General features: G+C 44.4%; 1 protein-coding gene and 1 non-coding gene across 5 annotated transcripts in view; one reads left to right on the top strand and one right to left on the bottom strand.

Annotated features, from left to right (window-relative positions):
* The first annotated feature begins 416 nt into the window (after nucleotides 1-416).
* Nucleotides 417-13,191, top strand: part of FAM114A1 (family with sequence similarity 114 member A1) — a 69,557-nt gene continuing 56,782 nt past the window's right edge. Inside the window, exons 1-2 of one of the 4 annotated variants that reach the window (XM_023253196.2) lie at nucleotides 417-497; nucleotides 10,819-11,171. In XM_023253196.2, the coding sequence (XP_023108964.2) occupies nucleotides 10,827-11,171 (345 nt within the window). In that variant the 5' untranslated portion in view covers nucleotides 417-497; nucleotides 10,819-10,826. Of the gene's footprint in view, nucleotides 498-7,484; nucleotides 7,561-10,311; nucleotides 10,359-10,818; nucleotides 11,172-13,191 lie in introns of those variants that run through there. The other 3 variants (XM_019829634.2, XM_003985439.4, XM_045056466.1) reach the window with 3 other exon arrangements.
* On the bottom strand, nucleotides 8,559-8,665 carry LOC111560279. The gene has a single exon (XR_002742037.2). It is a non-coding gene; the product is annotated as a U6 spliceosomal RNA (small nuclear RNA).

Raw genomic sequence — 13,191 nt, 5'->3', positions numbered from 1 at the left:
GCTTAGTTGGCCGATTTTAAATCAAATTACGCTCCCACAAACAAGGTAAGGGAAAGCTGTTTAACGCACAATCGAGGCATCAAAAACTGGCCGAACTTGAGCGATCCCTTCCCGGGGAAACTGTCCGCAGGGTTTTCCAGCACTTTTAAAGGTAGGAAATGGATGCGGAGAACCCCAAGACCTGCCCAGGGTGGGGGTGGGCGTCCGTCCGGCTCTTCCTGCGGGCACAGAGCTGGAAAAGCCTAGTTACCCCGCGAGGATCCCGGCCCGGCGGAAGAAGGTGCCCGGGAGCCTCGGCTGCGCTCGGGCGCTGGGGCGGGGCACCCGCGGGGGCGGGGCTCCGCTTGGGCCGGCCGCGGGGCGGGGCAGCTCGGCCGGCCGCCCCCTTGTCCCCCCTCCCGGCCCGCCCTCCGGCCGCGTCCCCGCCGGCCCTGCCGACGTGGCGGGGCGGGACCCGCCCCGCCCGGCGCTCCCGCGCGCACTCGGCCGCCGGAGCGGTAAGAGCCCCGGGCACCCTCTCCCCTTCCCCTTCCCCGGGAGGGCGGGGGAGTGCGAGGATAGCCGCATCTGGGTGGTGGGGAGACCCTGCCATCTCTCCTTGTCCTGGTCCCCAAATTCTGCCCTCCGCTTTAGTGGGAAGCCATCGACAGGGACTTGGCACCGCGCGCGGGACCCGGGAGGACCGGACTTGGGGGTGAAGGTCTGGGGAGGCGCGGGAGGCGCGGCCGAGGGCCCTGTGTGGGTGCGGGCGTGTGAGTGTGTGTGTGTGAGTGTGTGTCGCTCCGGGTCCACGCTCATGCACACACCCACACGCCCGCACTCGGGGTCTGCCCCCTCGGCCGGCCTGAACCTCCGCGGAGACTGCCTTGTGTTCTCAAAGTATCCGGTCGCGGCACCAAGCAAGTCTGAAAAAGTTTCTCCAGTGCCCCAGGTCCGAGTCAGAGGAGGCTGCAGGATCCCTGCCGCCAGGGGCACAGAGGGAGCAGCTCCCCATAAGGCAAAGTCCTCCATCCCGGGGTTCGCCTGTCCTTGGCCCCGGAAAACTGAGCTCTGGCCTTGACCTCCCAGCCAACTTCAGCATCTCTCTTACTTCAGCTTCACACGCTCTTCCACCCCAGCCAACACCCTAAGCTAGTGCTACCTGGATTCACATCCCCCAGGCGGAGCCTACCCCCTGTCCCCCGCCCCTCCCCAGCCCCCCACGCGCTCACTCACTGATCTTCCACCATGGAATCTGGTGAGTATTTCCAGCCATCTCAGATCTGGCACCTGAACTTCACCGTCCTTTCCTAGAGTAGGAAGGCATCTCTGTCGGGGCTAAAAGCAGTATCTGTGCCGCATTCATCCCATCAGTTCCCATCCTGAGAATTAGAGTTACAAGCAGGTGGCTTCTAAAATCAGTCTCTCTTGAACTCCAATTTGAGATAACTAAGGAGACAGCCTGTCTGTTCAGAGGCCTCTTTCTGTCCTCTTTTCCTCCTAGTGCCCCTTTCTGACCTCACCCATATTCATTCCCAGTTCTCTCTGTCCTTTCCTCCCTCAGAACCTGAGCTCAGGAAAGAATCTGCTGTTTACTTACATTGTAAGCTTTGAGCGAAGGAATGAAACTTCCAGGGTGGTATTTGAAGCACAAGAGAGCCAGTGCAGAAGGAATTTGAGGGTGAATGGGGGCCTTCTAGAAAATCAGAGATTCAGTTCATATAGGTAGCCCTTTATTTAGAAGTCCAGCATATATCAAATATTCTTCCTTAATCAATATCAAACAATATATTTCAATTCCGTAAACATCTGAGGGTTAGAAACCAAGCTAAGTGCTTGCTGGTCACAGTCCTGGAGGAGGAAATGACACAGAAACAAATACTCCTTATAAATGCCATAGAAGTTAGTGCAAAGTATCACTGTCTCACACACACACACACACACACACACACAGCATGGAAGAGGGAGCAATTAGTTTTTTGGAAAAAGTGGGGCAAATTAAGGAAAATTTCAGGGTAAGAAATACACTAGACATGGAGAGACAGATAGGAGTTTGCAAAGCAGTTGAAGGTAGGGCAGCCGAGGCAGAGGAACCAGACAGGCAAAGGCAAGGATGTGGGAATGTTTACAGGCTTGTTGGTAATGATGGGAAGTCTGGTGAGGCAAGTGAAGGGTGCATTAAGAGTTACAACAGGTGGAGAGATGGGAGCTGAATTATGAAGGCTCACAGATGTCATGCAAAGGTGTTTAAACCTAATGGTTTTTAAACGAGAGCAAATAGGTCCCATCTGTGTTTCAGAAAAATACGTAGGAGACAGGTGGAGGCGAGACCAGAGGACAAAGAGGCTGGGGCTCGGGCCCACCACTTGTTAAGCTTCATAGGTGGAGAACTCTTATAAGCTAATTAACCTCTCATCCAGAGGTTTTTTGTTCCTGCTCCTTCACTGACCAGCCCCTTTAAAAAAATTTTTTTAACTTTTTTTTTTAATTTTTTGAGAGAGAAAGACAGAGTGTGAGCAGGGGAAGGGCAGAGAGAGAGGGAGACACAGAATCCAAAGCAAGCTCCAGGCTCTGAACTGTCAGCACAGAGCCTGATGCGGGGCTCGAAATCACGAACTGTGAGATCATGACCTGAGCCGAAGTCGGATGCTTAACTGACTGAGCCACCCAGGCACCCCAGCCCCTTTATAAAATTGGGGGCAGTGATTTTACAGTCTATCCTGTTACCAAACTCGTATCTTGCCAAATGAGACCATTTAAAAAAATCTATCCCCTGCACTACTATTTCATAAAATGAAAGACATTTTAATACCAAGGAAAGCATGCAGGCTAAACTTGCAAGATGAAGGCAGTCCTTTAATTTAATAAATTTAGATTGACAAAAAAACTTGCTATCTTGTCCTCATTTTTCTCTATCATCAGGAACTGGTCCCAGTCCTGCAGTTTTTGGTGTTCGGGAAACAAGTATCCAGGTCATTTTGTCCAGTTTGTCTAAGAGCAGGAAGTGAGGAAGCCCACCGAGAGTGCATTGTGTACCCACAAAGAGAGGGTGGGGCCAGAGCATGCTCTTTCCACCTCAGAATACTGTCTCTCTCTCCCCCCACTATTCCTCCATGCTGCCTCCTGGCCCAGCCACACATTCATCCTGATTATCTAGAATTCCTTCCTGATACTGGGCATTTGCACATACTCTGATCCTATCATGCCTGAGTAACCATAGCAAAACCATTTTCAAGGTTCTCCCTTGCACAAGGTCAGTCTAATTCGGGCACATCGTTCCCTTATTGGATGTGCCGTTTTTTGTCATCACTTACCCATTTCATGTTAGCTGAAGTTGTTTCCTGGACCTTCATTGACCAGGAATAAAATGAAAACATTATTCATTTTCTGAAGGGTAGTAGTCATGGCTTCCGCTTTAAACTTATTTTTGGAGCCTATGATGTTGCTGCTCCAATACCTAGCATAGTTCTGGGAGCATTTTAGGTGATGAATGAATTTACTCATGAAAAACTAACTTATTCCCAGACCACAAAGCCTCCTTTATATGCCACTCTTCCTCTCCTTGAAGTGTTCTAAAGAAGCCTCCTTGTTTCTCTGGGTTCAGTTTCGCTAGCATCAAAGCCACAAGACATGGCTGCAGTGATCAATGTTCCAAACCATAAATCAGGAGAGATTTATAAGTCTGATTGCTCCTGGGGCCCCCAGGCCGACATGGGGACTGTCCTAGGAAACACAGTGTGTATCACAGCTGTGGTCCTGGTGCACTCTGACAGTCACTGTGCAGACACAGCTTTCTATTTAAAACACAACAGTTTCTAATGGCCTCAGATAAGAGGGCACAGTGTTAAAACTGATTTCATCTCTCCTATCATAACACCCAGAGTAGGCAAAGGTCTATCAGAACAAACAAATGAAAACAAGTTTTGGTTTTGGTTTAGAGAAAATACAGACCTGTAACAGGCAGAAGTCAATATAGATTAAAGATACATACAATTAGAAGTTAAAGGGCGCCTGGGTGGCTCAGTCAGTTAAGCATCTGACTCTTGATTTCAGCTTGGATCGTGATCTCTCGGTTCATAAGTTTGAGCCCTGCATTGGCTCTGCGCTCAGAGTGGGGAGCCTGCTTGGGATTCTCTTTCTTCCTCTCTGCCCCTCCCCTGCTTACACATGCTCGCTCACTCACTCTCTCTCTCTGTCTCTCTCTGTCTCAAAATAAATAAACATTAAAAAAAGAAGTTTAGGGTAAATATTATGGTGACCATTTTGACTCTCTAAACGGATGTAAAAATACAGTCTTTTTGAAACTTGTAAGTTGTCCATAAATATTTTAACCAGTATGGGTTCAATACCTTATAGCTAATTTGGGGCATTTCTGAAGGAATGGCTTCCTGTGGCTGGTGGAATGCAGAGCAGCTCCAGGGAAGAGAGGTTTCTGTCTCTGCAGTTTTTCTACAATTGACCTAAGGCAATTTGGCCATCAGCTTGTTCTGAGAAGCTTGATGAAGTCCAAGCTCTCTGACCTTTAAGGCCTCTGGCATGGACTGCTCTACAGGCAGGACTCGGCTAACCCAGTCAGGTTTTGGGGTTCTCCCGAAAAGCATAACTAGAAGATCTCTCTCTCAAAGACCACCAAACTGCTGAACCCAATAGACTCTTATGCCCTGGTAATAGAAGGGCGGATTGCACCTGTATGTTATTATTTGCCAATCCACATATCTCAGGCATCTTCTGTTTTACGGGTGAAAAATGGCTTCTAATATCCCTTGTGCTAATTAGCACATCCTGGGGTTCTGATTAAAGGGGATGATGGTTAAACCGTCTCTAGAAGTGGACACCCAATTACAGATTTTGAATGCTAACTAAAGTCTTCTGGAGAGGACATTCCTGAATAGGACACTTCGGTGTTACCCAGCCACCCCTAGGCTGTAAATTGCAGCAAACCTGCATACATGTCACACGATATATGCAGAAGTATTTTAGAGTACGTTACGAACAGCACTGCAACACATTTAGGGCAAAGCAGAATCAACAACAACAACAAAAAAAACGCTTTTTTATTTGCCCATGAACGTTTATTATAGCCAGGTTTATCCTTACGTCCCTGTTTATAGAAAAGTGAAATAGTTTGGAGTGCCTTAATAATCCAGATTAATAATAAGGATTTTCAAATTACCTTACCAAGAAATGAAAATATCAGACAGTGTCTATGGCCAGCTATTGATGAATAAAAAATGGGAACAAAAGTGATGTTGAAGCATCATTTATTCACAGGGCCATTCTCCTAATGCCCCTAGGACCCAGGCAAGGATAGGACAAATTAAAACAAAAATTTCTAGATCATGGAAACCAAGCAATGTTCTAGACCATGGGTCAGCAAACATTTTTGTAAAAGGCCAGATAGTAAATATTTTAGGCTTTGCGACTTTATGGGCCATATGGTCTCAGCTACTCAACTCAGCTGTTGTAGTGCTAGAGAAGCCACAGACAGTACGTAAACAAATGAACATATCTGTGTCCCCATAAAATTTGATTTACCAGAACAGGCGGAGGGCACAATCTGGCCAGCAGGCTATAGTTTGCCAACCCCCAGCCCTAACCCAGTCCTGCCTCTGAGATTTTCAAGAAGATTTTATTTGTTTACAAAAGGACAGCAGCTTTTCAAGTACCATCACTCAGTTCTGCCTTCCTCCCACGAGCCACAGCAACTGCCTTTTCTGGGCAGTGGCCTTGTTTCATTCTTTACTATTTCAACTAGACATTGGCCTAGTCATTGACACACTATCTCCAACCTTAAATATCCTAAACTTTATATACCAGCTAAAGGGAAGTATGCATTTTTTTTTTTTTTTTTTTTGCTATTCCCACCTATAGACTTGTTTATAGGAGTGTTATTACTGAATCCAAGGATTTTTATTTCAAAGGAGACCTTCTAGGGGCATCTGGGTGGCTCAGCTGGTTAAGTGTCTGATTCTTGATTTTGGCTCAGATCATGATCTCGTGGTTCGTGGGTTCCAGCCCGGTGGTCAGGCTCCATGTTGGTGGTGCAGAGCCTGCTTGGGATTCTCTCTCTCTCTTTGCCCCTCACTTGCTTGTACTGTTTCTAAAAATAAATAAATAAACTTTAGAAAAATAAAAGAAAACATTCTAACTTAGTTAACCTGGAAGTTAAGGAACAAAAGAAAGACGATATGGATCATTTGGAACCATTAGCTGTAAGATAGCTCTTGAGTAGTAAATGGGGTAAAGGCATTTTCTGTTTGCTTTCATTTCAAATTACATTTAAAAAAACTTTAGGGGCGTGTGGGTGGCTCAGTCAGTTTAGCGTCCGACTTCGGCTCAGGTCATGATCTCGTGGGTGAGTTCGAGCCCTGCGTCAGGCTCTGTGCGGAGCCTGGAGCCTGCTTTGGATTCTGTGTCTCCCTCTCTCTCTGCCATTAACCCATTCTCACTCTGTCTCTGTCTCTCTCAAAAATAAATAAACATTAAAAAATTTTTTTTTAAATAGTAATAAAAAATACAAATAAATAAAAAAATTTTAATTCCAAATATTGTTAACATCCAGAGTTATATTTGTTTCAAGTATACAATATAGTGATTCAACAATTCCATACATCACTGGTGCTCATCATGGCAAGTGCCCTCCTTAATCCCTATCACCTTTTTAACCCATCCCCCATCCACCTCCCTTCTGGTATCATCAGTTCTCTAGAGTCTGTTTCTTGGTTTGTCTCTCTCACTCTCTTTTTTTCTTTGCTTGTTTGATTTGTTTCCTAAATTCCACATGTGAGTGAAATCATACAGTATTTGTCTTTATCTGACTGACTTATTTCGCTTAGGATGATACTCTGTAGCTCTATCCAGGTAGTTGTTGCAAGTGACAAGATGTCATTCTTTTTGGGGGGTTGAGTTATGTAAGTATATATATGCCACATCTTCTTTATCCATAAATCTACTGATGGACACTTGGACTGCTTTCTTGGTTTGGCTATTGTAAATAATGCTGCTATAAACATAGGGGTACACCTTCAATCTAGTTATCGTACTACTGGGTATTTGCCCCCAAAATACAAAAACACAAATTCAAATTACATTTTAATCTCAAGCCTCTGAAAATGTTCATCAAACAACACACATGTTTGTTGAGCTTCCCACTAGGTTCAAACAACCATGTTAAGTGCTGCATAAAATCTGAAAACAAAACACGGGAGCTCCTTGTGTTCATAGAATTTACAATATACTGTGATAGGAAAACACTCAAGTGACTCTAAACCAAAGGCAAGTATAACTGTCCAAGGTGAGGTAGTTGCAAAGCACTCTGGCAGTTCAGAGAAAGAAAAATTCTATCCAGTTGGGAAGAACAAAGAATGGAGGCAGTACTTATCTTAACTGGGTCTTGAATGTGTTAAGACAACGTATTGAACCAACAGCCACATGAGGGTCTTTTGTGAATGTCAGGCATTGCATGGATACTTACATTGTCTTGGTCCAGGTTTTGGAAGGGAATGGTGGGAGATACACACAGTGGGAACAGAGTACAGAGGTGCTTGGATGCCAGCTGAAGCTTCTCACCTCCTCCCAACAGTAAGTGGGAAACCCCTAAGGATGTATGAACAGGAGGGTGAGGGATGGGGAAGCGAAAGGGAGAGCGACAGTAGAGATCTGAGTCCAATGTTGAAGTCATCAACATGAACCATAATGAGACCCTGATCTAGAGTGGTGGCAGTGAATAGAAGTAAAAATAAAAGAAAAGGCATAAGTTCTGAATAAAGAGCCTCTAGGATTTGGGCACTGGGAGAGAAGAGGCTGGTGGCACTGTAGTTGGGCTCTGACATGGTTCAAATCTCAAATATGTCACTGAAAGTGTGACTTCTGAGCCTCAGTTGCCTCGTCTGTAAAATAGAGCTCATAATATCTAACTCACAGGAGAGAATACATGTAAGGAGCCTAGACTTAATAGGCGCTCAATAATGACAGGTATCGATATTACATATTCTTGAGAGAGTGAAGGTTTAGTTAATGACAGCGCTGAGGTTTTAAGCCTAGGTTATTGGGAAAATCTAGGCACCATTAAAAGGAACACAAAAGTCAACAGGAAGAACTAGTATTAACAGTAAGACCACAGGTTTCCTTTTGGATGGGAACAGTTGTCCAGCTGGCCATTAGAACTACTTATCCAGAAGTAGAATTTTTTTATGAATATAATTTGTTGTCAAATTGGCTTCCATACAACACCCAGTGCTCATCCCAACAAGTGCCTTCCTCAGTGTCCATTACCCACTTTCCCCTCTCCCCTACCCCCCCATCAACCCTCAGTTTGTTCTGTGTATTTAAGTCTCTTATGGTTTGCCTCTCTCCCTCTCTGTTTGTAACTATTTTTCCCCCTTTCTTTCCCCCATGTCTTTCTGTTAAGTTTCTCAAGATCCACATGAGTGAAAACATACACTATCTGTCCTTCTCTGACTGACTTATTTCACTCAGCATAATACCTTCCAGTTCCAGCCATGTTGCTGCAAATGGCAGGATTTCATTCTTTCTCATTGCTAAGTAGTGTCCCATTGTATATATGAGCTACATCTTCTTAAAAATATGGAAGCTTCATGAATTTGCGTGTCACCCTTGCGCAGGGGCCGTCCTAATCTTCTCCATATTGTTCCAATTTTAGTACATGTGCTGCCGAAGCAAGCACTAGAATTTTTTTTTTTTATTAACAGCGTTATTAACATATAACACTATAGGTTATATGTATTATATATATTCTTAATATATTGAGATATAATTCACCTACCACAAAATTCACTCAAAGGAATTTTGAAAGTTCAGTGGTCTTCATATATTCACATAGTTGTACGGCCATTACCACGATCTAATTTTAGAACATTTTCCTTGTGGACAAAAGAAATCCATACCCATTAGCAGTCATTCCCTCCTCATTCCCCTTCCCTTCTGTCCCTGGAAGCCACTAAATTACTTTCCATCTCGATGGAACGAGGTAGATATTTGAAACTCACAACATAAGAGTGGTGTGTGAAACTGTGAGAAAGGAATGTGATTCACCAAGGGAGAGAATGTAGTACAAGAAAAGGTAACAGCCATACAACCTTGGGGAATGGCTGTGTGAGGGGACAAGAGGGCTACATGTGCACATGATCCTAAGCCCGTACCTCCATGTAGCCAGTATGTTAAGTGGTTTCTTACATACTGTGGCTTTCGTGACAACTTGAGGTTTGACCAATTGGTAAACACCGAGGTCAACAAAAATACTCACTGATTTGACTGAGACTTGACTTCTGGTGTAGTAAGAACTCTGTGTTTTCATCTTAGCCTAAGAAAATTATCATCTTGGGGCAACTGGGTGGCTCAGTTGGTTGCGCGGCTTTTTTTTTTTTTTCCACCGTTATTTTATTTTTTTATTTTTTTAATTTACATCCAAATTAGTTAGCATATAGTGCAACAATGATTTCAGGAGTAGATTCCTTAGTGCCCCTTACCCATTTAGCCCATCCCCCCTCCCACGAGCGTCTGACTCTTGATTTCAGCTTAGGTCATGATCCCAGGCTTGTGGGATTGAGCCCCATGTCAGGCCCCATGCTGAGCATGGAGCCTGCTTGAGATTCTCTCTATCTCTCCCTCTACCCCTCTCCCCTGTCCTCTCTCTCTCTCAAATAAAAATTTGTTAATTTTTTTAAAAAATGAAAATTACCATCTTGAACTAGCCTTTTAGATCTGTACTGTCCAGTAAGGTAGCCACTAGCCACACATGCCTATGTAAAATATAAAATTAAATCATTTATGAGTTCTGTTGAGCGGTGCTGTTCTACATGACATACTAGCTTGCAAACTTGGTAAAGAGTTTTCTGCTTTGTAGGTAATTTCATAATAGTGACATTCCTCATTTGACTTAATACCTTACTTCTTTCCCTTCCAATTCATCCTGTGTTTCCCTGTGTCAACTATTGTCCAGCAGAACCCAGGCCTTCACCAGCTGGTGTCCAACAAAGCACACTTATGTGTATATGTTGCTTTCTCAATGTGAATCTCTGATGACATCACAAAGCTAAATGTCAAGTCATTTTTGATCAGCTCCCAGGTATTTTCTATGCTTATTCTCATTATTGCTGTGATTGTAATTACTACAGTGATATTAACTAATTTCACAGACACAGATAATACTCATAGTTCCCACATACATATCCCTGCATACCAGGTACAAGATCCATGAAAGTTTAGAGATAGCATTGCAAGGTTGCATTAGTTTCCTATTGCTGCTGTAACAAATTGCAACAAACTTAGTGGCTTATAACAACACAGATTTATTCTATTACAGTTCTGGAGGTCAGAAGTCCCAAACTGGTTTTCACTGGGCTAAAGTCAAGGTGTTGGTAAGCCTGGTTTCTTCTGGCATCTCTGAGGGGAGAAAGGTTTCCTTGACTTTTTCAGTTTCTGGTGGCCGCCCATATTTGGCCTGGCCCACGGCCCCTCCTTCGTCTTGATCACCCCAATCTCTGCTCCTGCTCTCTCCTCACCTTTTCCTCTCTGTAATCATATTTCCTTCTGCCTCTCTTGGAGGACACTTATGGTTCCAGGGTAATCTCTCCATCGCAAGATCTTTAATTTAACTATATATGTGAAATCCCTTTTGCTGTGTAGGGTAACATTCACAGGGTCCAAGGAACAGGACATAGATACCTGTGGGGGCCATTATGCAGCCTACCCCAAGGTTGTGTAAAGTTTCTTATTGGTAGAATAAAGTTTACTCCTACCAGATTTAATTATTGGGGGCTTTGAATCAAGTTTAACAATTCCGATTAAAGCAGAAAGTATTTGTAATCATGTTGACAGATATTAAAATGTCTGACGATGCCGGTGACACCTCAGCCACTGGAGACAAAGCAGAAATTACCAAGATGCCCAATAGCAAGTTTTTACCCAAAGAGACAGAAGCACACTGTGATTCAGCTACGATTCCAAATGAGCCAACACCAGCTGACGCCACAGGAGATGGGCATGAAAATGCAACCATTCAGCATGCAGAGACTGCAAACACCCGGCACCCTGAGCCCCAACACCCCAGTGCCACGCAGCATCCCCCCAATGGAGAAGTGACTGAGGATGTGCTTGCTGAATGCGTTGACTCCGTCAGCCTCGAGGCAGAACCTGGATCTGAAATACCCCTGAAAGAGCAGAGTAATCCGGTAGGAGCGGTTCATTCGATTCGGTTCAACCTGGGTTCTTATTGACACCTACCGTGGGCACAGATTTGTGCCAAGCTCCGTGGGTGGGGGTTGGGGATTCAGAATATACTATGGCATCACCTCTGTCATCAAAAGTGTGTTGGGTGGTGAGAAAAGGCATACATGAGAATAATTGGTCATTATGTTATTTGCATTTTGATAATTACAGTAATACTAATAACAGCCACCAATGACTGGACACATCATTATGCCAGGCACCCCACTAGCCACTTTCGGGTCAGGTAATTCACTCCATACGACAGTTCTTTGAGGTTTTGAGATGGATATTATTAACCTTAATTTATAGATGAGGCAATCAGGAGGCAGCTTAGTGAGATATTAAGCTACTTGGTAATAAATGGAAGATATTGAAATATTGGACATAAAGAGTCCAAGTTATTAACAAGCCTGATTCCACCCTAAAGAAGTCAGTGTTTCTTTAATACCACTTAAATTTAAACACATATTTACAGATCTACTGTGGGATCTTAAACATTCAGATCACTATTTGATCATCAGCTATAGCACCTTCCAAAGGACCAGAGGCAGAGCATGTTCATTGCCCCTTCCCTTCAGTGTCCACATCTGCCTTTTGAGGGATTAAGATAGACCAATGTCTCCAAATTGGTACCTTGTACAACGTCAGTCTGACCAACGAGCTGGATTTTCTTGGCATTTTTACCTTCATCCACGTGGGGACTGGTGGGGATGGAGAGGCTCCCAGCATGAAAGAGGGAGGCAGGCCACTCCCCTCCAGTCCTGTGCTTTCCACAGTGATGGTACAGGATGGGGGGTGGGGGGAATAGCGGTTTTCCTCAACCAGGCCCCAGCCTTGCTCATCTGAAGTATGCCACCAGAGACCACCTCCGTGTCTGTCCTTGAAGGGACACTATGACATGCAATGAAAGGGGGAAACTAAACAGAGAAACAGTTCTGGGCATTCCCTCTTGAACCTATCATTAACACCTATCATTAACCTATCGTTAACTTGAGCAAGATACCTAATTTCTCTGTGCCTCAGTTTTTCCCTCTATAAAATGAAGAAGTTGCACATGAGGAGCACTAGGTATACTTCTGACTAATATTTTGTGATTCTTTTATTCAATATCGGGCTTCTTGTGCCTCTGTTTCTTCAAAGGGTTTGACTTTTAGAACTGTTCTAAAATGAGATGGACTTCCTCAGGGAGGAGGGGGTTTCCCACGTCTGGAGATGTTTAAACAAAAGCAAACAGTGGTTTTGTAGGGATGTCATGGAAGGGATCTGAGGACCAGCTGAGAGTTTTTATGAGATATGGTACACATACAAGGAAAGTTGTGTTTGTGAGTTCCAAGAGTTCACAGACTTCAGAGCCACCATGGACCCCCTAAGGGATTAAGCACTCCTAAACCAGAGGCTCTCAACTCTAGTTGAATATTTCAACCACTGGGAAATGTTTTATTTATTTATTTATTTATTTTTAAAATTTTTTTTTTAACGTTTATTTATTTTTGAGACAGAGACAGAGCATGAATGGGGGAGGGTCAGAGAGAGAGGGAGACACAGAATCTGAAACAGGCTCCAGGCTCTGAGCTGTCAGCACAGAGCCCGATGTGGGGCTCGAACTCACGGACCATGAGATCATGACCTGAGCCGAAGTCGGACGCTTAACCAACTGAGCCACCCAGGCGCCCCTACCACTGGGAAATGTTTAAAAAAATGCTTGGGGCACATAGGTGGCTCAGTAGGTTAAGCATCCAACTTCAGTTCAGGTCATGATCTCACAGTCTCTTAGTTTGAGCCTCATGTTAGGCTCTGTGCTAACAGCTTGGAGTGTGGACCCTGCTTCAGATTCTGTGTCTCCCTCTCTCTCTGCCCCTCCCCCACTCGCACTTTGCCTCTCTTTCAAAAATAAATAAACATTTAAAAATGCTGATGCCAGGGTCCATATTAGTCTGGGTTCTCCAGAGAAATAGAGCCAATTGGATATATATTTAAAAATGC

The sequence above is a fragment of the Felis catus genome, chromosome B1 (genome assembly GCF_018350175.1).
Source record: "Felis catus isolate Fca126 chromosome B1, F.catus_Fca126_mat1.0, whole genome shotgun sequence".
NCBI lineage: Eukaryota > Metazoa > Chordata > Mammalia > Carnivora > Felidae > Felis > Felis catus.
The sequence above is the reverse complement of the archived record's forward strand: the minus strand, read 5'-3'. Positions and strand labels throughout refer to the sequence as shown.